Below are 19,540 nucleotides of genomic sequence, written 5' to 3' on the forward strand. Positions count from 1 at the left end.
GAGAAGGGAATGACTACCCACTCCAGTGTTCTTGTCTGGAGAATTTCATGAACCGAGGAGCCTGGTGAGCTGCAGTCCATGGGTTGCAAAGAATCAAACACAACTGAGCAACTAATACATATGTAATACATATTTGACAACATATTATAACATTTTAGACCCCAGGCTTTGATTTCCTAATTGTAATGACATAGACATCTTTTAAAATGACATAATTCTTATTTTTCAAAAGTTATAAAAAACAGTGTGACAAAAATAGAAATCTTTGAGTTAAATTAGGAAGAAGCAACATTTGAGAGGAATACAACTGAGATGTTGCCGAGGCAAAGGAAGGAGGGGAATTTGTAACCACAGTAACATAACTACAATAGAAGTAAGCATTTGAGACGTTTTAGCAGGGACTTCCTTGGTGGTCCTGTGGCTAGGACTCCAAGATCCCAATGCAGGGGTCCTGGGTTCAGTCTCTGGTCAGGGAACTAGATCCTGATTGCTGCAACTAAAAAGAACCCGTATGGGGCAATGAAAGTCAAAGAACCCCACATGCTGCAGCTGGGACCTGGCACAGTCAAAGAAGTAAGGAGTTTCAGCAGCAATGAGTATTTATTATTTTGAATGAACTGTACATGAAACTTAAATTTTTACATGAAATATAAAAATCATCAAAAGTGCTGTATAGGATTATTTTAATATTAATTTATCCCCCCATGTGATCTAGTAGCTACACATTTTGCCTTTTTTAATGATCTGATACATCATTACAATCATGTAAGAACTGTCCAATGTTAAAACATAACAAAAAATTATTAGTTTATTCCTCAAGAAAAGTACCACCAGTGATGCTTTACTGAACATGAAAAATAAACAGATGCCAGAGAATCAACTTTTTCGGAAAAAGAAATATCACAGAATTTCATGAGTGAATGCAAAGTCCAAAGCAGATCAGACTCTCAGCAGAACATTCTTGGGATATAACATCCTAATAGTGTGGGTTATCTCCTTTGGAGGCAGGTCACTGGTGTGCCAGAACTCATCTTTTCTGGCCTACTTTCCAACAAAATGTCTAATGCCACGAGCCTCCCATGACTCCTGAAATATTTAATACAGAGGAAATGCTGATTTTCAGTCTTAGAATAGCCCTTGGAGTTAAGTTTGTCGTAGAAGAAGAAAGAAGTCATTGCTCGCAGACGAGAGCCCTGCGCACCTTCCGCCGTCAGGCCAACCCGTGCCTCTGGTCCGTGCCAAGTGCGTGCTCCCCACAGCGGTCCTGGGCGCCCTGGCTGATGAAGTGAGAGCAGGTCCTTCAGGTCACGCGTCCCAAGCTGGTCTAAACAAACCAGCCTCTCTGATTCGCCACCAGAGTTGTCTGGCTCTCCCGCCTCTTGGCTTTCTTGCTCCTCTGCCTCACTTTCCAGCACAGAACGCTGGACGCTAACAGGAAAAGTCCCAGGGACAGAAGGACCAGGCCCAGGATGGAGATGATGGAGCCGTGGGAGTTGAAGCTGTACGCCACGGCGGTGACCACGGTCCCGGTGATGAGGACCACCACGGCGAAGGGGACGACGCAGCGGTAGCAGGAGAGCTCAGCGCCCCCGGTGGCGGCCGCCAGCTGAATCTCGCTGACCAGGGGCACCATGGTAACCACCACTTCGCCATTGGCATTCTTTTCCATTGCCACCGGCTTGGGAGACTTTGGGGTTCCCAGGATCTCCTTTATGGGCTCGTCTGTCATTGTTACAGCGGCGTCTCCTAGCTGAGTTCACAGGCTAGATCTGGGTGGTCTCCTCAGGGCAAAAACTGTGAAGACAGGAGATGTCAGCTGAATGCATTAGAGTGAGCCCCACAAGTAGTAGTAAAGACCTGGGGAAACACCACTATGTTCTTTTCTTTTCCAGGAGATGTGGATGCCTGTGAAAATCAGCTTTAATGTATTTTTTCCCCAACTTTTGCATCCTCTTTGCATTGGGCAGAAAGCAAGATAAAGCAGAGAGCCATAAAGAAAGGGAAGGTATATAAGCAGGAAGCACTTTACAGAGCTTAATACTCTCTGGCAGTCTACAAATGTTTTACAAGCTTTTCTGCTTTGTCTATTGCTTTCTTTCCTCTAAACACAGAGAATCCTTAATCTTAATCCCAAAACAACCTCATTCAAGAGGTTAGCGTGTCATAAACAACACTTCGCACAGTCCGTTCCACACTCACAGCAACCTAGACGCTGCCAGTGTTTCCGGGCATAACATGCATTCTTTCCAAACTATCGCCCATTCGCTGTGCACCAAAGCAATATCAAGACCAGCAGCCAGCATTTAAGTGATATTTTTCTACATCAACTGATGGTCAACAAGTCTTCATTGTTTTAACTATTAAATGCAATGAAGCAGGCATCCTGGGTCCATGGTGGGAGTACGTTTGGCAAAAAATTCAGTGATAATAAGGCTTGGATTTGTGATCTAAAATGTGGCAATATCCTTTGATGTATTTGAAAAGAGAAAAATGAGAAAAACAATTCAGCAATTTTGTTGGAAATAATTTTGTGCTTTTTTATGTTAAAGAAGAGGCCAACTAATAATTAGCAGTTAGATTTACAAATTTTCCATTAAATCCAACAAGGAATTTTGACATTATATGTACCACTTGTTTTAAAAGAATGAGCATCCTAGATTTTCAATAAAGATCTATAAGTTCACTCTCACCCCATGCTCCAGTGTACAAAAATGTCATGCGAGTCATCTTTGCAAATATTTTGAACCTGAACATTTCAGAAGGAAATCTGAAACTCTCCATCAAAAATCTCTGGATGAAATGCCATCTCCGAGAAAACAGTGGACACTCCTGTCTTGTTCAGGCATGGCAAGCCATTCTCTTTCACCCTTGAGAAGTGATCTAGTAGCTGAATGGTTGAACAGTTACAGTTATGCTTTAAATGAAAACATTTAAAGGAAGATAGTAGAGATGATTTCAGTGAGATGACAACTTTGATCATATTAAATACTCACTGAAAACTAATTCAACCCCAAAGTCAGACCTCACAGGTTCTTCCTTGCCCTGGGAGGTCAAAATATCACTCCTTGTCCAATGAACTGAAAGTTAGAGCTGTCTATTTGCATGAGACTTTCAGTCACCAAAATAAATCACTGCTGTTCAAGATACCTTAATGACTGGCTAGATCAATAAAAGGATATTTGAGATTCTGTCTGAAAGGAAAAAAAAAAAACCAAAAACCTTCAACCCAAAGATGAAACTTCAGCTAACTTAAAAACGAGGCTGTGTCCCCCAAAGGTTTATACTTACATGTACCTCAGAGAGAAGCAATCCATTACCAGGGAGATCCCCGGACTTGAGAGGGAAGGATCACAGTCTGAGCTGCTTCTTGGACTTCTGAGAAGGCAGCCTGTCACAGCACCTCTGTCAGTAAAGTGACGGGACAGCGATCTCTGGAGAGGAGGAAAGATATAAAATGCTGTGGGTTTTAGATCCTGAGCTCTTTCTTTCACTCTACCCCTTCCTAAATGACGCTTGTCTTTCCCTCTCTCTTTTTATTTCCTCCCCCGCCGGTTTGCTCCTCCCTGCCTTTTTTTTTTTTTCTTCTTTCTTTTCCTTGCCAGCAGATTCTGAGTTTTGGCTTCCCCCAGCTCTGCTCAGTGACATGATAAGTCAGAATCATTTTAGAGTCCCCAGAGACAGGAGGCAGCTTTTACTTTTATTTCTCTTTCAGCCTTTACTGAGTGCACTGCTTTGTATTACTCATTTTTTCCCCAGCCAGACTCCAAATCTTCCCCCGCCCAGCAGGCATTTTCACAAGAAAATCCCCGAGTCAGCGTTGCAGACCCAGCTGAGGGGACAGGGCTGAAGGGACAGACACTTTTAGGGCTGTGGGAACAGCTGTGAAGTCATCGGGCAGCTGAATCCAGCCTCTAAGCCAACAAAAATCTATGTTCCTAGGTTTCCCGAGTATTCTTTCTTCATGTGTGTGTGTGCTGGCCATCTGAAGCTTAATACCTCCCTCCCCCGCTCGTCTCATTGGATGATAATTCATTTAGGAATGAGGGTGGAAGATACAAATGTTTGTAGTTAAGGGTGAAAACCAGTCATTCTGATTTAAACATGATTGCTAGGAAGGGAGTGCTAGGAAGTGAGTAGCCTTGGCCGTACTGAAATTGTCATCATCGCCATCTCTCATTTACAGAGCACCTCCCACGGACATTACATGCAAGGTGCATGCATTAACACTAATGCTCACAACTTTACAAAGGAGTTTATAAACAGTTTATACTGAGGCTCAGAAACGTTAAGCAATCTGACAAATGCCATAGAGAGAAACTCTTGGTTTAACTTCAGTCTTTAACGGGCACACTAATCATGCAAGGGGCTTGTTAAATGCAGATTCTGATTCAGTAGGTCTGTAGCTTGATCCTGGCTGATGTTAATCTTCTGCTCCTCGACCCACTTTAAGGAAGAAATATTTTCAATATTCAAATACATATGACTGGATATATCATACTCTCAAACAATAAAGGTAAAGGTCTATTTCCCACCCCCTGTTGCCAAATGGGCTTTAAGCGACACATGAGCTATTTAAAATTTGAAAGCCACAGATTGTCTTTTGGAGCGAAAAATGAGATCTTTTGGAGCGAAAATGAGATCATGTGTCTTTTGGAGTGAAAAATGAGATCATACCGGGCGACTCTTATAAGCTCATCCTATACTTCTGTACCCATGGTGGATTCATGTCAATGTATGGCATAAACCACTACAATATTGTAAAGTGATTAGCCTCCAATTAAAATAAATAAATTTATATTAAAAAAGCTATCCATCTTCTATTTTTAGTCTGTACAAGTTTTAATAACTTACTTTCAACTGATACAAGTAACACTAAAATATAAGTTAAATCTTGAAGGAGATTTGTTTTCCTTCTTTCTCTTGAGTTAAATTTCTCTAATTGCTGGTGGAGGGCATGGATGTTCTCAGACACCTCACCTCTGTTCTACCAGAGCTCACTCTTTCCAGCCTAGTCTAGAAATAAGGCCCTGGTGATTTTGTCATAAAGGGACAGGGGCGAGAAGTGTTTTTTCATTGAAAAGAAATAAAGCTAAAAAGCTTCAGAGGCTTTGCTGAGTCAGGGAGCCCAGCCTGTTGAGCTGGGCTGGAGGGCCTCAGCTACCACTATCTTCAGACTTTAAAGATGTGGTTGTAAAGGGACACAGCCATCCTCCAGGAGGAGTGCTGTTGCTTGGTATTCGAGATAACGGGTACTTAGAACCAGAGCATTTAAGCACTGGCCAGCAATGCTCTGGGAGGATGGGGATACTGGGGATTCTTGAGGAGCTCCATATGAGAGCAGCTATGTTTCCACTGCAAACTGTGACCTTTGGGGGCAATTCCTCTTTACTTTCTAGCAGGGGGCCTTTTCTCCCTCCCCACAGCATAATCCAATGACCCCACTGAAGCTCTGAATATCACCCTATCCTGCTGAAGACCATGCTTCCCCATTGTCAAAGTCAAAGGTACATGATTTGAATTTCTCCCAGAAAGAAACCAGAGGCAACTGGTAAGCTCTTGGCTGAATTTATAAGGAGGGGCAGAGAGTGTGTCTGTGAGCTGGGAGCAGGGTCGGTCTGTCTGTGTTGCTCCTAACACCCAAGCCCTCCTCGGCCTTTTCAGGCTTCAGAATTCTAATTCTTATTCACAGAGCTGCATCTGCCTGCACACACAGATGCACATGTTCAGATTCTAACAGCTGATGACTTGCACTGATTGATACAGAGAAGAAAGCTTTGGGATAAAGCAGAAATTGTATTTCAAGAATAGATACCTGAGGCTCCCTGGATGTCCAATGGTCAAGACTTCCCCTTCCAATGCAGTGGGTAGAGGTTCGATCCCTGGTTGGGGAGCCAAGATCCTACATGCCTGGAGGCCAAAAAAAAAACCAAAACACCAACAAACCACAAAAAACACATGAAATAAAAGCAATATTTTAAGAAATTCAATAAAGACTTTAAAATGACCCATATCAAAAACAGTCTAGAAAAAAAAAATGACGACTTTAAAAAAAATGAAGAATAGATACCTATCATTACACCCAAGTACACCTGCAGTTTTAAATGACTTTTAAGTCTTCAAATTCAAAGAGAATTACTAGTGATCAAAAGTCTTTGAATGACTTTTTCTCCCTCCTCTCTGTGCCTATTAGAAATTAAACCCTCCAGAGAGTGCCTTAAGAAACACCTGCCCCCGATGCAAAATCTCATCTATAAAGCAACTAGCCTTTTATTTCTGCAAGCCTTTCCTCAGAAGGGAGAGGAAATCTTTCTGGTTCTTTTTAAACACAAGGCTCTAGGAGATTCCTTTAAGCTTTGAGAGTGTTTCAGAAAACTTCCAATTCATGAATTAAATCTGCATCCTTCTATCCCACCTCACCCCTCCAAAGACTTCCACATTTCTCTTCCAGATCTTTCAAAAAAAACCAGAGATCCTTACCTTTCCTAGCCAGAATTGGACTGAGACAGCTGCCAGCTCTGGCCTACAGCCACCCAGAGACGGGGATGCAAATCACTACACCAGGGACCGTAGGCAAAGTACTCGGCGAGGCTTAAACACAGTCAAGGGACCGGAGAAAAACTGATGGGAGGAAATTCCTTAAGTGCTGCTGTGTTTTCTTCCCGGTTTCCCTCTATGAAAATGGAATCCACATAAATTTTTTTTAAAAAAGGGATCCAGGTTTGGACAGGGTGTCCTCCTTTGTTTTTCTTCCTTTGTGTCCTCATTCAGGCTTTCATTTTCAAGATTTTCCTTATCCAAAGCCCGTATTCTGAGACTATTCTTCTGTAGGACTACGAACCTGAAGAAAAGAATTTTGCAATTCTTGTCCTACCCTTTGGAAGGGTCTGGGGTTGGGGAAATATGTAAGGTGGGCAGTGGGAAAGTAAACTAATTTTTTTTTTTTTCCTCACCATCACAAGCAAGTGACAAGGGAAGTAAAGGAAGAAGAGATCAGCTGATGGTGAAATGGTCTTTGGTGTCTTGTGTGGACTCTATCCCTAAAGCCAGAGGAGAGGTCTTGTTATGCTCTTCATGAGAGGGTGGGAAGGCACTGCAGAAATGGAGGTGCACAGGAAAATCACATCTCTAAGCAACTGAGCCAACATTCTACCAAAGACATCATAAAAGGCAGAATTAAGGAACACTGCTATTTTGGAGAAAATTTCCCCAAATTAGGGGCAAAAATCTCATTGTACTTAGCAACAAGCCAGAAACAAAGTTATTTAGATAAGGGGGATGTAGAAGTGGAAGAGGAAGATGGAGCGTACCATGACCAGGAGGAGATTTTGCTTGTTTACCTTTAGTAGAAGCCAAAGGTTCAGTTTCTCGATTGGAAAGGGTAACATGTTGATTTTGCCATTGGGTAGATGCTGTTGAAGACCTGGAAATTCCTCCTTTGGGAAAGCACAGACTTCATTTTGTGAGGCTCATCCCCATGTGCATTTGATTACTCACTCATACTTACTTGCAGTTTGCTTTGCTTGTTGGGGTTGAGTTGGCCTTTTTTCAGCAGCCCTGAAGATGGCAGTTCTTCCTGGCCCTCTGTCCAATCACCACACCTTTGATCTCTGGCATCCTCCAGTCCAGTTGGATTCAGAGAGATTTGGGAAGCTGGCCAGAGTTTCTCCTTTCCAAAGCTTCTTTTAAGGATGTGTCTGCATTTATGCTCTGAAATCATGGACGTTTTGGAAAGTGATCTGTGCTTGTGTGTTCATTTTGGATAACAGGTCATGTTATTATTGCTACCCCACCCCCTCCCCAAGGTACTTCTATTTGAGGACTAGACCATCAAATAGAGAGATCTGATAGTAACAAGTGAAATGATGAGTATGCCTTCAGTTCAGTTTGGTTCAGTTCAGTCCCTCAGTCATGTCTGACTCTTTGTGACCCCATGAATCGCAGCACACCAGGCCTCCCTGTCCATCACCAACTCCCAGAGTTTACCCAAACTTATGTCCATTGAGTCAGTGATGCCATCCAGCTATCTCATCCTCTGTCGTCCCCTTCACCTCCCACCCTCAATCTTTCCCAGCATCAGGGTCTTTTCCAATGAGTCAGGTCTTCACAACAGGTGGCCAAAGGATTGGAGTTTCAGCTTCAGCATCAGTCCTTCCAATGAACACCCAGGACTGATCTCCTTTAGAATGAACTGGTTGGATCTCCTTGCAGTCCAAGGGACTCTCAAGAGTCTTCTCCAACACCACAGTTCAAAAGCATCAATTCTTTAGCGCTCAGCTTTCTTCACAGTCCAACTCTCACATCCATACATGACCACAGGAAAAACCATAGCCTTGACTAGACGGACCTTTGTTGGCAAAGTAATGTTTCTGCTTTTTTTTTTTTTTTTTTTTAGTTTTTTATTTTTTAAATTTTAAAATCTTTAATTCTTACATGCATTCCCAAACATGAACCCCCCTCCCACCTCCCTCCCCATAACATCTTTCTGGGTCATCCCCATGCACCAGCCCCAAGCATGCTGCATCCTGCGTCAGACATAGACTGGCGATTCAATTCACATGATAGTATACATGTCAGAATGTCATTCTCCCAAATCATCCCACCCTCTCCCTCTCCCTCTGAGTCCAAAAGTCCGTTATACACATCTGTGTCTCTTTCCCTGTCTTGCATACAGGGTCGTCATTGCCATCTTCCTAAATTCCATATATATGTGTTAGTATAGTATATTGGTGTTTTTCTTTCTGGCTTACTTCACTCTGTATAATCGGCTCCAGTTTCATCCATCTCATCAGAACTGATTCAAATGAATTCTTTTTAATGGCTGAGTAATACTCCATTGTGTATATGTACCACAGCTTTCTTATCCATTCATCTGCTGATGGACATCTAGGTTGTTTCCATGTCCTGGCTATTATAAACAGTGCTGCGATGAACATTGGGGTACATGTGTCTCTTTCAATTCTGGTTTCCTCGGTGTGTATGCCCAGAAGTGGGATTGCTGGGTCATAAGGTGTTTCTGCTTTTTAATATACTATCTAGGTTGGTCATAAATATCCTTCCAAGGAGTAAGTGTCTTTCATTTCATGGCTGCAATCATCATCTGCAGTGATTTTGGAGCCCAGAAAAATAAAGTCAGCTGCTGTTTCCAGTGTTTCCCCATCTATCTCCCACGAAGTAATAGGACCAGATGCCATGGTCTTAGTTTTCTAAATGTTGAGCTTTAAGCCAACTTTTTCACTCTCCTCTTTCACTTTCATCAAGAGGCTTTTTAATTCCTCTTCACTTTCTGCCATAAGGGTGGTGTCATTTGCGTATCTGAGGTTATTGATATTTCTCCCGGCAATCTTGATTCCAGCTTGTGCTTCCTCCAGCCCAGAGTTTCTCATGATGTACTCTGCATATAAGTTAAATAAGCAGGGTAACAACATACAGCTTTGACATACTCCTTTTCCTATTTGGAACCAGTCTGTTGTTCCATGTCCTGTTCTAACTGTTGCTTCCTGACCTGCATATAGGTTTCTCAAGAGGCAGGTCAGGTGGTCTGTATTCCCATCTCTTTCAGAATTTTCCACAGTTTATTGTGATCCACACAGTTCAGGGCTTTGGCATAGTCAATAAAGCAGAAAGAGATGTTTTTCTGGAACTCTCTTGCTTTTTCCATGATCCAGCAGATGTTGGCAATTTGATCTCTGGTTCCTCTGCCTTTTCTAAAACCAGCTTGAACATCTGGAAGTTCACGGTTCATGTACTGCTGAAGCCTGGCTTGGAGAATTTTGAGCATTACTTTACTAGTGTGTGAGATGAGTGCAATTGTGCGGTAGTTTGAGCATTCTTTGGTATTGCCTTTCTTTGGCATTGGAATGAAAACTGACCTTTTCCAGTGGTCACTGCTGAGTTTTCCAAATTTGCTGGCATATTGAGGGCAGCACTTTCACAGCAGCATCTTTCAGGATTTGAAATAGCTCAACTGGAATTCCATCACCTCCACTAGCTTTGTTCAATTATATAAACAAAAAATCCAGAGTTGCTGAAATCAAGTAACACTTTGGGAAATGAAGGAGGGTTGGACAAATTCTCTCTCACTGTAACAAGAACTCATCATCTTTCTGGTCCCAAAGGAGAAGAACTGATTTTCTTGTTTCAAATGTGAATATATACTGAAACAACTATGATCCTGACATGTTCCCAGGTATCTTGCACAGTCTTCTATGTTTGTATACTATTTCTTCAGAGGCCTAAGATGAGGAAGCTCAAAGGTAAAGAGCCATAGCAAATTGGGCTGATGCTTTCCCAAGAGAAGTGCCCAACCCTTGGGTCAGTCTTCCTTATTGGGCTATGGGTCATGTAATCAGGGACTAGCGTAGCCCACCAGTTTTGCCTTCTCCAGGGAAGGAAAGGGAAGGGACCACAGTGCCCTCCACTCCTGGCCATTCTTGCTGATCCCTGATAATATAGGGCCCTTCTATGCCTTTTGACAGATGCAGTGTCCCCCCCAGCCTCGGGTGAGAAATGTCATTTGACCATAAAACGATGTGCATAAGCATTATGAGCCCAATCCACTCCTAATCAGCCCCAAATCTCTAGATTTCAACATCAGTCTGGTCCCAGGGATTTGAAACCACCCTGCAACATATAAAATTTTCTTAAAGTTCCTCATCTGTGATGTTCTGTAGGGTCAGCTGGTTTCTCTTGCTCCACATCCATACGGCAGAACTCGCCTTCTGACTTGATTCTCCAGATCCCAGTTGCGTAGCTCTGGTCTTAAAGTGATTGGCAAGGGATGGGCATGCCATTTTGGGCCCCTACTCCCAAACAGTGAAACTGTAGATTTTAAGCTCTGTGCCTCAGTAGGAAGAACGTGCATTGAGTTTCTTTTCACAGGTAGATTTTGTTCTGTCTTGATTTTGCAGAAAGAAATGGGGGTGCAAGTGGTGTCACTATCCCCAGATCTAACTCCAGGCTGCTTCGTTCGGCGTTGACCTATACAGTATGTCCAGTCTGGTGAGGAGAGAGCACAGTAATGCTTATCAAGCGTCTAATATGCACCACTGACATACAGACCCTGTCTGAGGAACTTGTATTTTTATTTTACTGATGAGGAAACTTAAGCCTAGCTGAGTGAAGTACTTGCCCGGGATCCACTGATACTTACTGCAACCCTTTCGGGTGCCAGGGGCTTGCTGGATATTCTAGCTGAGCAGATTGAAACCAGTAAGCAAAGCAAAGTCTCTGCTGTCAGGGAGCTTACAGCCCAGAACAGGAAAGCCACAGGTAATTTTTCTCCAAAGAAGGAATACCAAACTGCTATGTGAGGCCCCTGGAAGATAGGCTGTGGGAGGAACAGCCTGTATATAAATGTGTGTGTGCTAAGTCGCTTAAGTGGTGTCCAGCTCTTTGCAACCCTATGGACTGTAGCCTTCCAGGCTCCTCGGTCCATGCAGAAATTCATAGAGGAGGGGAGTCACTACAATGGTAGCATCAGTAAAACTTGACAGTCAAGAGAGGGGGTTGGTAAGGTTTTTAAGCCTACATAATTAATGGCTTGGTGATATTGTCAGCAGAAGCAGAGGGCAGGGCGTGGAGGGTGTACACTTAGCTTGTTTAGCACAGCTATCCATTTCTCCAACAGAGAGGCAAATGCCAGAGGAAGTGGCCTTCCTCTCTGACTACTGATCTGTGACACATGGTCTGAGTTGCTAAATATATTTTCATAGTCTCACCGATGAGTTTTCCACTAAAAGTAAAATCAAATTTATAATTCACTTCATTTTATGAAAATATGCAGAACTGCAAACACATATGTAATACACATACATGATTAGAGATTGCTAGCTTTCTGCTTGGAACAAGAAATAAATATTTGAGAATTCTCACTCAAGATTTTTAATGTACTGACTATAAGCAAATAATACGTTGATTCAATTTTAAACTACTCAAAAACAAGAACATAGCTGTGCGGTTCTTTTTGTACAGTGCCTAGCATGAAAAAAGCACCTCATAGATGTTTTCTGGGAATGAAAATGATTTCTTCTCCCAGTGATCACTCTCCAAAGTACTACTCACATACAAGAGTAAGTATCGAATGTTCATAAAACTTTACAATCAGAGAAACAGCCTTTGTTATTAAAATTCAGTTCAGTTCAGTTCAGTCACTCAGTCGTGTCCAACTCTTTGTGACCCCATGGACTGCAGCGCGCCAGGCTTCCCTGTCCATCATCAACTCCCAGAGCTTACTCAAACTAATGTCCATCAAGTTGGTGATGCCATCCAATCTCATCCTCTGTCATCCCCTTCCCCTTTCCCAGCATCAGGGTCTTTTCCCATAAGTCAGTTCTTCCCATCAGGTGGCCAAAGTATTGGAGTTTCAGCTTCAGCATCAGTCCTTCCAGTGAATATTCAGGACTGATTTCCTTGAGGATTGATTGCTTGATCTCCTTGCAGTCCAAGTGACTCTCAAGAGTCTTCTCCAATACCAAAGTTCAAAAGCATCAATTCTTAGGCACTCAGCTTCTTTATAGTTCAACATTTGCATGCATACATGACTACTGGAAAAACCATAGTTTTGACTAGAAGGACCTTTGTTGACAAAATAATGACTCTGCTTCTTAATATGCTGTCAAGGTTGGTCATAGCTTTTCTTCCAAGGAACAAGCGAAGAGCTAATTTTATGTTGCCCCATGAGTTAAAGGTTAAATATAAAGGCAGTCCCAGTCCACTCTGGATTTCTTTAGAAATGTCCTGTTTTGGGCCTCACTCAGTGTAAGCAAGCTTTCACACTGGGATTTACCGGGATCAGGTTAACTAGAAAATCCCTCATAAGTTTCTAAAGGATAGTATCAGTAATTGTGTGAATGAGTAAGGAAAATTTTTGCCAAATAAGTAAGCAAGTAAAAGGATGACTACACTGAAATCAGATATAAACTTGAAAAATGAGATAGTATTCAAATGGATTACTTCAAAGTGTCCAAATATTTAGTGCTAAGTACATTAGTTATTTAGCTGTAACTAAATAATTATTCATATATTATTTGCATTTTGCCAGGATTTTTTGGGTGGTGGGCATCCTGTAGACCCTGCATGCACTTTACCTAATAAGAAACACGTATTTATTGAACACTTGCTTTATATTATATTGTTATAATTTTTATAGATTTATTTTTAATACTCATAAGTAATCCAACAGGTAGGTGTCAGACAGTGTTGATATACAAATGAAGAGATTAAGGTGACTTGTTTTGGGAAGTCACCATTTGGAAAATGGTGAAACTAGAACCAAAGCCTGTTTAAAGTTTACCTCCTAATTCCTGTGCATTATCTTTCTGTGTTCAGACGACATGCACTCTTCCTGTTGCTCATAGGAATTTACAGTCCCAACAGAATAAACTCTGGGTTTGGACAAGCTTGTTTTGCCAGAAAAAACGTGCAATCACCTTCCCACAGAACCTCTGTAGTGACCCATTGACGAGAATAGGATCAGCTCAAGAAACTGTTTGGAAACATTTTTATTCACTTAGAAATCTTTGATGTTCTCGACATGGGTAGGTGGTGGGAAAGGGAGCCATTTGCCAAGCAGAACTGAAGTCAAACTAAAACTATTTATTTTAACAGACTTATCTTATGGAACAACACGGAGAACAGATCTCTCGCTTTCTTTCTTTAGATAAAAATTTTAAAGTCCTGTTTCACAAAGGTACCTTTCTGTCTCCTTCTTGTTTACTTAAATAAACTATACAGGAAACAGGCATTATTGTCTTTGTGAAAGCAATTGTAAAACTCGGTAAACTAATGACCCTAAGATAGCGCATGGCCAAAGGATGAGAACGCATTGTCTTCCCTCCTTCTCGATGAGGGCTCCAAGTCCACTCTGAGCTCCAGCGGACCACAGAGCCTGGTCAGTAAGTCTGCCCCTGGCATCTCTGGATGACTTCTAGCTTGAGGGGCTCCGTGGTCTCAGCGGGGCCTCTCTCCCCGGATTTATTTCTATTTATTTCCCAAGGTAAACTTAGTTTGGAAAATTTTCCTTACAGTTCCGATATGACTCGTTCTTTCTCTCTAGGGTTACAGGGTAAGGTTTTGGATCGCTTCCACAACAAAATTACATTCCTGACTCTTCACTCTTGGACATGAAAGCAACCATAAACTGAAAGTCAGGAAATCTGAGTTTGAAGCTTTTTTCCTCTTTGGGACCTTGGGCAAGACACCCAACCTCTCAGAGTCCCATCCGTCAGACTTCAGGGTCCTGTCTTGTAGATTCTTTACTATTCTTTTCTTTCTATTTAAAAAATCCCATTTGGGCTTTTATAATTTCCCATATCATTATCAGAGAACATAGATGAGAAGACTAAGGGTAAGAGCTAACAAAACTACCCAAGCTCTCATGGTATGACTGATGGGGAAGCCCAGGGATGAGTCTCTTTGGGGATAGGAAGCAAGTACTGCTATGTCTGCAAGGTTTGGGGTCACAGAATTTTTCAAGTTGGAGAAGCAATTGGGATCCCCAAGGACTATTCAGAAAGTATCACATGGAGTGTGCACTTCTTCAGTGCTTCTCCCATCCCAGGAATCCAGGAAAAGTAGCTCTCCCGCTGTGTGACTTGTACTAAAGCAGTAGATTCCTATATAAGCACCCGGTTCAGAGTCTTGCATTATAAATTAGAACAGAGAAAAGAATTAGTCTACTTGTTTAGTCTCTTTCTGAAATTCCTTTTTATCTTCTTTGAGTTTACAAGTTTACCACTGTCAAATATATTCTGTATACCAGTGAGGAGTTAGATTACCTGCATTAGAATTGCACGGAGTACTTATAAAAAATACTGGTTTCAGGGCTCTACCCTAGACCTATTGTGTTACTGCAGCATCAGGATGTTTGTGCATGTGTGTGTACGTTGGTAGATCTGGAATCTGTATTTTTTATTCATATCCCAAATGAAGTTTGAGATCTTCTGCTCAACACTAATATAACAAATGGTGAGTGCATGAGCCTCCACATCTCTGGTTAATACCATCAGTGGTTCCCCTTCATTGAAGAGTCACCTTCAGCTTAGATCAAATTACAGATATCTGTACAATAGACTATCTCACGTGCCTCTTGCCTATTGGTTCTTTTGGATACTCAGGATGCTATTTACTCATTTTTCCTGATATTTCAAGCATCACCTGCTTCTTTGATAAATCCTCCACCATCTTAGGACCAGGCAGAGTTGAGTTCCTTACACTGTATCCCTATACTGCTCTATGCTAGGGTTTCTCAACCTAGGCTCTTTGGACATTTGGGGCTGGATAGCTCTTTGCTGTGGGGGGCTATCTTGTTTCTTGATGAATCTTGGCAGCATTCTTGGCTCTACCCACGAGATGCCAGTAGCAGCTCTTGAGTTGTGAGAACTGGAAATGTCTTCAGGCACCACCAAATGTCTCTTGGGGAGCAAAGCTGTACCTGGTTGAGGGCACTGCCCTAGACTTACAAACATCACAGCCCAAGCCAAGTCGTGTGGGAAGTTGCTGCTCATTTATCTCCTCTGAGATCCCGAGAGTTCCAGAGTAGGGGTTTTGCGTAGTGTATCCTTGTGTCCCCTGTGCCAACGCCTAGCACCTTAAACCTTAAAACTTTAAAAAAAGAGTATATTTATTTGGCTCCGTCAGGCCTTCACTGTTGACTCCTGCTGTGTCATGAGGGATCTTTCGTGTGGCGCGTGGACTCCGGAACGTGAGGGCTTCCGCAGTTGCCGCCCACAGGCCTCGTTGCTTAGAAGCATGTGAGAGCTTATTTCCCCAACCAGGGATCTCAGCTGCATCCCCTGCCCTGTAAGGTGGGTTCTTAAGCACTGGGCCGCCAGGGAAGTCCCCTTAGCAAAACTTGGCTGACACACTAGGTGTCAGAAGAGCTAAATTTTAGCTTATCTTGGTGGGCTCTATGTTTCAGATGTGGTGACTCTGGACAAACCAGTTAGCATGCCTGTGCCTCAGTTTCCCTCACATGTAACCCTCAGCCTTGTGACTTTGCGTTGCCCATGGATGGAATGAGAACAGGTCTGTAAAAGTGTAAAGTGCAAGAGGAAGCCTGCTGAAGGCGATGTGAGGAAGACAGTGTTCTCTCATCTTTTCTCCAGACACAAAGCTTGGGGAGTACTGAAAATTCAGGTTATGCAAACCGTACAGTGCCCTGTACCAATATCTGGAAGAGATCTTTAATCTGGAGCATTATAAACACAAGAAACTTTGTTAAAATGAACAGACTGTGGAAACCTTAAAGGCTCAACTCCCTGCCCCAGATATGCCTTGTGGGTCTAATAAGGACCCAGCCGGGCCTGAGGGGGCCCTCTGTGCTGTAGTCCTGTCCACTGTTCTGTGGCCTCCAGGGGCTGTCAAACCCTTTCCTTAGCCCCATTCTGTTCTGTTGTGTGCTGGGGCTCCCTTGTTTCCTGGCCTTGAATGTCAGTGGCAGGAAGTCACCAGGTTTTACATCAGTAACTGCACAGAATACATGGCATTAATAAGGGAGCCTCATCACTCTTTGTAAAGACTTTTTCCTCTAGCATAGCCTATGGAATGCCTCTTCAGTTATTTATTATCTTCAGGAAGGGTCTCCCCCGACCCCCTCTGTCTCTCTTTCTTTGCTTACCTACTTTATGACTTCCTTTTACACCCTGGGCATTCCATCGCTGTGGCCTCTGTGCTCTCCCAGCACTGTGGTGGGCTGGTTTATATACCTTCCTCCCTTCTTTTAACAGAATGAATTAGTTTCCATGTTGAGTTCAGCTGAGAAAAACCTCTATTGCATGGAAATGTAGGCTCTGATACTTGCGTGTGTGTGTGTGTGTGTGTGTGTGTGTATGCCACCATCAACTCCCCTCCAGCTGCAGTTGGCCAGAACTTCCCCATTAATTATTTCACATCCCAAACATGAAGGCTACAAAAGCATTCACAAATTGTAAGACTACACAGACATGTCAAAAAGTCCTGAATGCGTATACTGTTAGGGCTACAAGAGAGCTTGGTTACCATTTAATCTAGCGCTTCCATTTGAAGTTTGTGACTATTGAAGCCTGACTTCCTCAGAGTATTTCCTTTGCAGTCTGACTATCTCAAAAAACCACCCTGAATCATTCTGTTCTTCTTTAAACGCATCATAGATAATCTCTATATTCCAACTTTTTCTGTACTTCATGATCCTTTCTCTAAGCTTAAAATAATAATTTCCTTTCAATAGAGGGCTTGGAGATATCTCATCTGAAAGAAGCGGTAGGTGTTTCTAAAATGGTGAGGTCTATGTATTTTTACAGTAACACATGGTTTAGAGCAATGAACAGGATGTTTTTCCCATTGTTGTCATTGTTCAGCCCCTAAGCAGACTCTGTGTGACCCCATAGACTAAAAGCATGCCAGGTTTCCCTGTCCTTCACTAGCTCCTGGAGTTAAATCAAAGTCATGTCCATTGAGTCGGTGATGCCATCCAAACATCTCATCCTCTGTCATCCCTTTCTCCTCCTGCCTTCAATCTTTCCCAGCATCATGTCTTTTCCAGTGAGACAGCTCTTCATATCAGGTGGCCAAAGTATTGGAGCTTCAGCTACTGCATCCGTCCTCCCAATAAATATTCAGGGTTGATTTCCTTTTGGATTGACTGGTTTTATCCTTGCAGTCCAAGGGACTCTCAAGAGTCTTCTAGCACCACAATTGGAAAGCATCAATTCTTTGTCCCTCAGCCTCATTTGTGGCCTAAATCTCACATCTGTAAGTGACTACAGGAAACACTATAGCTTTGACTATATGGACCTTTGTCTACAAAGTGATGTCTCTGCTTTTTAATATGCTGTCTGGGTTTGTTATAGCTTGTCTTCCAAGGAGTAAGCATCTTTTAATTTTGTGACTGCTGTCACTGTCTGCAGTGATTTTTGAGCTCAAGAAAATAAATTTGTCACTGTTTCCCCATCTCAGTCAGTTCAGTCGCTCAGTTGTGTTTGACTCTTGCGACCCCATGGACTGCAGCATGCCAGGCTTCCCTGTCCTTCATCAACTCCTGGAGCCTGCTCAAACTCATGTCCATCGAGTCGGTGATACCATCCAACCATCTCATCCTCTGTCGTCCTCTTCTCCTCCTGCCCTCAATTTTTCCCAGCATCAGGGTCTTTTCCAAGGAGTCAGTTCTTCGCATCAGGTGGCCAAAGTATTGGAGCTTCAGCTTCAGCATCCGTCCTTCCAATGAATATTGAGGACTGATTTTCTTGAGGATAGACTGGTGCGATCTCCTTATAAGACTCTCAAGAGTCTTCTTCAGTGCTCAGTTTTCTTTAGAGTCCAACTCTCACATCCATACATCACTACTGGAAAAACCATAGCTTCGACTAGATGGACCTTTGTTGGCAAAATAATGTCTCTGCTTTTTAATATGCTATCTAGGTTTGTCATAGTTTTTCTTCCAAGGAGCAAGCATCTTTTAATTTCATTGCGGCAGTTACCATCTGCAGTGATTTTGGAGCCCCCAAAATACAGTCTGTCACTATTTCCACTGTTTCCCCATCTATTTGTCATGAAATGTTGGGACAGGATGCCACGCACCTGCTACTAGGTTATCTGAAGAGCTCATGGACAGTTTTTGGTTTTTGTTTTTTTAAAAAAGAATGAGCAGTCTGTTTTATTGAGTGCTCGGAGTAGGAATCCATGGGTACTGAGGATCTCTGGGAACTTGTAAATTTCCTTCTCAGTTCTTTTTGTCCTGCTTCCATAGCCTCATGAGCGGCTGCTTCTTGTGGAAATAGATCTTGACCTTCTTCTTCCTCTTCTCCTCCAGGGTGGCTGTAACTGCCTTGTTCTCCAGCCAGTCTCTGAGCCACGTGCCCTAGGTAGGGAAACTTCTGCATAAGGTTCAGACACATGACTCAGAGAGCAGCAGGACCATCATCCACGTTTTTGTCATGGAGTGCTGGGATCCCTCAAATGCCCTGAGGCAGTCCAGAGCAGCCTGGCCTCGTGTCGTCCTGGGGGCAGCATGCCTGTGGGCAGAGGACACCGGGCTTGCTCAGTGGGGCATGCAAAGACATTGCTGCCCTTGCCAAGCAGGTGGGGTGGTGGCCACAGGTGGCATGCCTGTGGACTCATCTCATGAACGGAAAACTTGAACACGAGAGGGAAAAGTCCTCATGACTGGCCTCCTGGACAGCTTTATTGAGAAGCTTGGCAGCCTAAGATCCCAGTGTTATTCACTGCTGATCAAGAATGATGTGTCCTTGGGAATTTCAGACCAGTAAAAATCAAAATGAGGAGGGAGAGATTGGTATAGGATTTCGAACTTTTTTTGAGCACCCAACTTGAAGAAAAAGCTGAGAATTAATAGTGCCCCCTGCCCTGTACACTATTCCAAACTCATTCTACTGAGAAATTCTTCACATTTACGGTTTTATTTTTCATTTTTCTAATTACATTTTAAATTAGGTCTTTAAGAAAGAAGTTGGTGCCTCTTACACTTTTCAGAGTGGTCTGAGAAATGCCATATCAATGTATCTGAGGAAAAATTGGAAAACAAGATTTTTTACAGTTTTGTTTTTCA

At 42.8% G+C, this 19,540-nt stretch overlaps 1 protein-coding gene and 1 non-coding gene across 5 annotated transcripts; both read right to left on the reverse strand.

Moving 5' to 3' along the window:
- Positions 1-581: 581 nt before the first annotated feature.
- TMEM100 (transmembrane protein 100) lies at positions 582-6,532 on the reverse strand. Of its 4 annotated transcripts, XM_060394722.1 has the most exons (5): positions 6,478-6,532; positions 5,813-5,907; positions 3,858-4,443; positions 3,289-3,431; positions 582-1,794 (listed from the first exon to the last, which is right to left on the reverse strand). In XM_060394722.1, exon 5 carries the CDS (start codon positions 1,727-1,729, stop codon positions 1,325-1,327), a length of 405 nt encoding a protein of 134 aa, XP_060250705.1. In that variant the 5' UTR covers positions 1,730-1,794; positions 3,289-3,431; positions 3,858-4,443; positions 5,813-5,907; positions 6,478-6,532; the 3' UTR covers positions 582-1,324. The 4 variants fall into 4 exon arrangements, with proteins under 4 accessions (XP_060250705.1, XP_012040530.1, XP_027819611.1 ...); XM_012185140.5 differs by lacking the exon at positions 3,858-4,443 and having other exon boundaries at positions 3,295-3,431; XM_027963810.3 differs by lacking the exon at positions 3,858-4,443.
- Positions 6,533-19,061: 12,529 nt separating this feature from the next.
- Positions 19,062-19,145, reverse strand: LOC114112511 (small nucleolar RNA Z195/SNORD33/SNORD32 family). Its single transcript, XR_003587881.1, has one exon. It is a non-coding gene; the product is annotated as a small nucleolar RNA Z195/SNORD33/SNORD32 family (small nucleolar RNA).
- Positions 19,146-19,540: the final 395 nt, after the last annotated feature.

Source organism: Ovis aries, chromosome 11 (genome assembly GCF_016772045.2).
Source record: "Ovis aries strain OAR_USU_Benz2616 breed Rambouillet chromosome 11, ARS-UI_Ramb_v3.0, whole genome shotgun sequence".
NCBI lineage: Eukaryota > Metazoa > Chordata > Mammalia > Artiodactyla > Bovidae > Ovis > Ovis aries.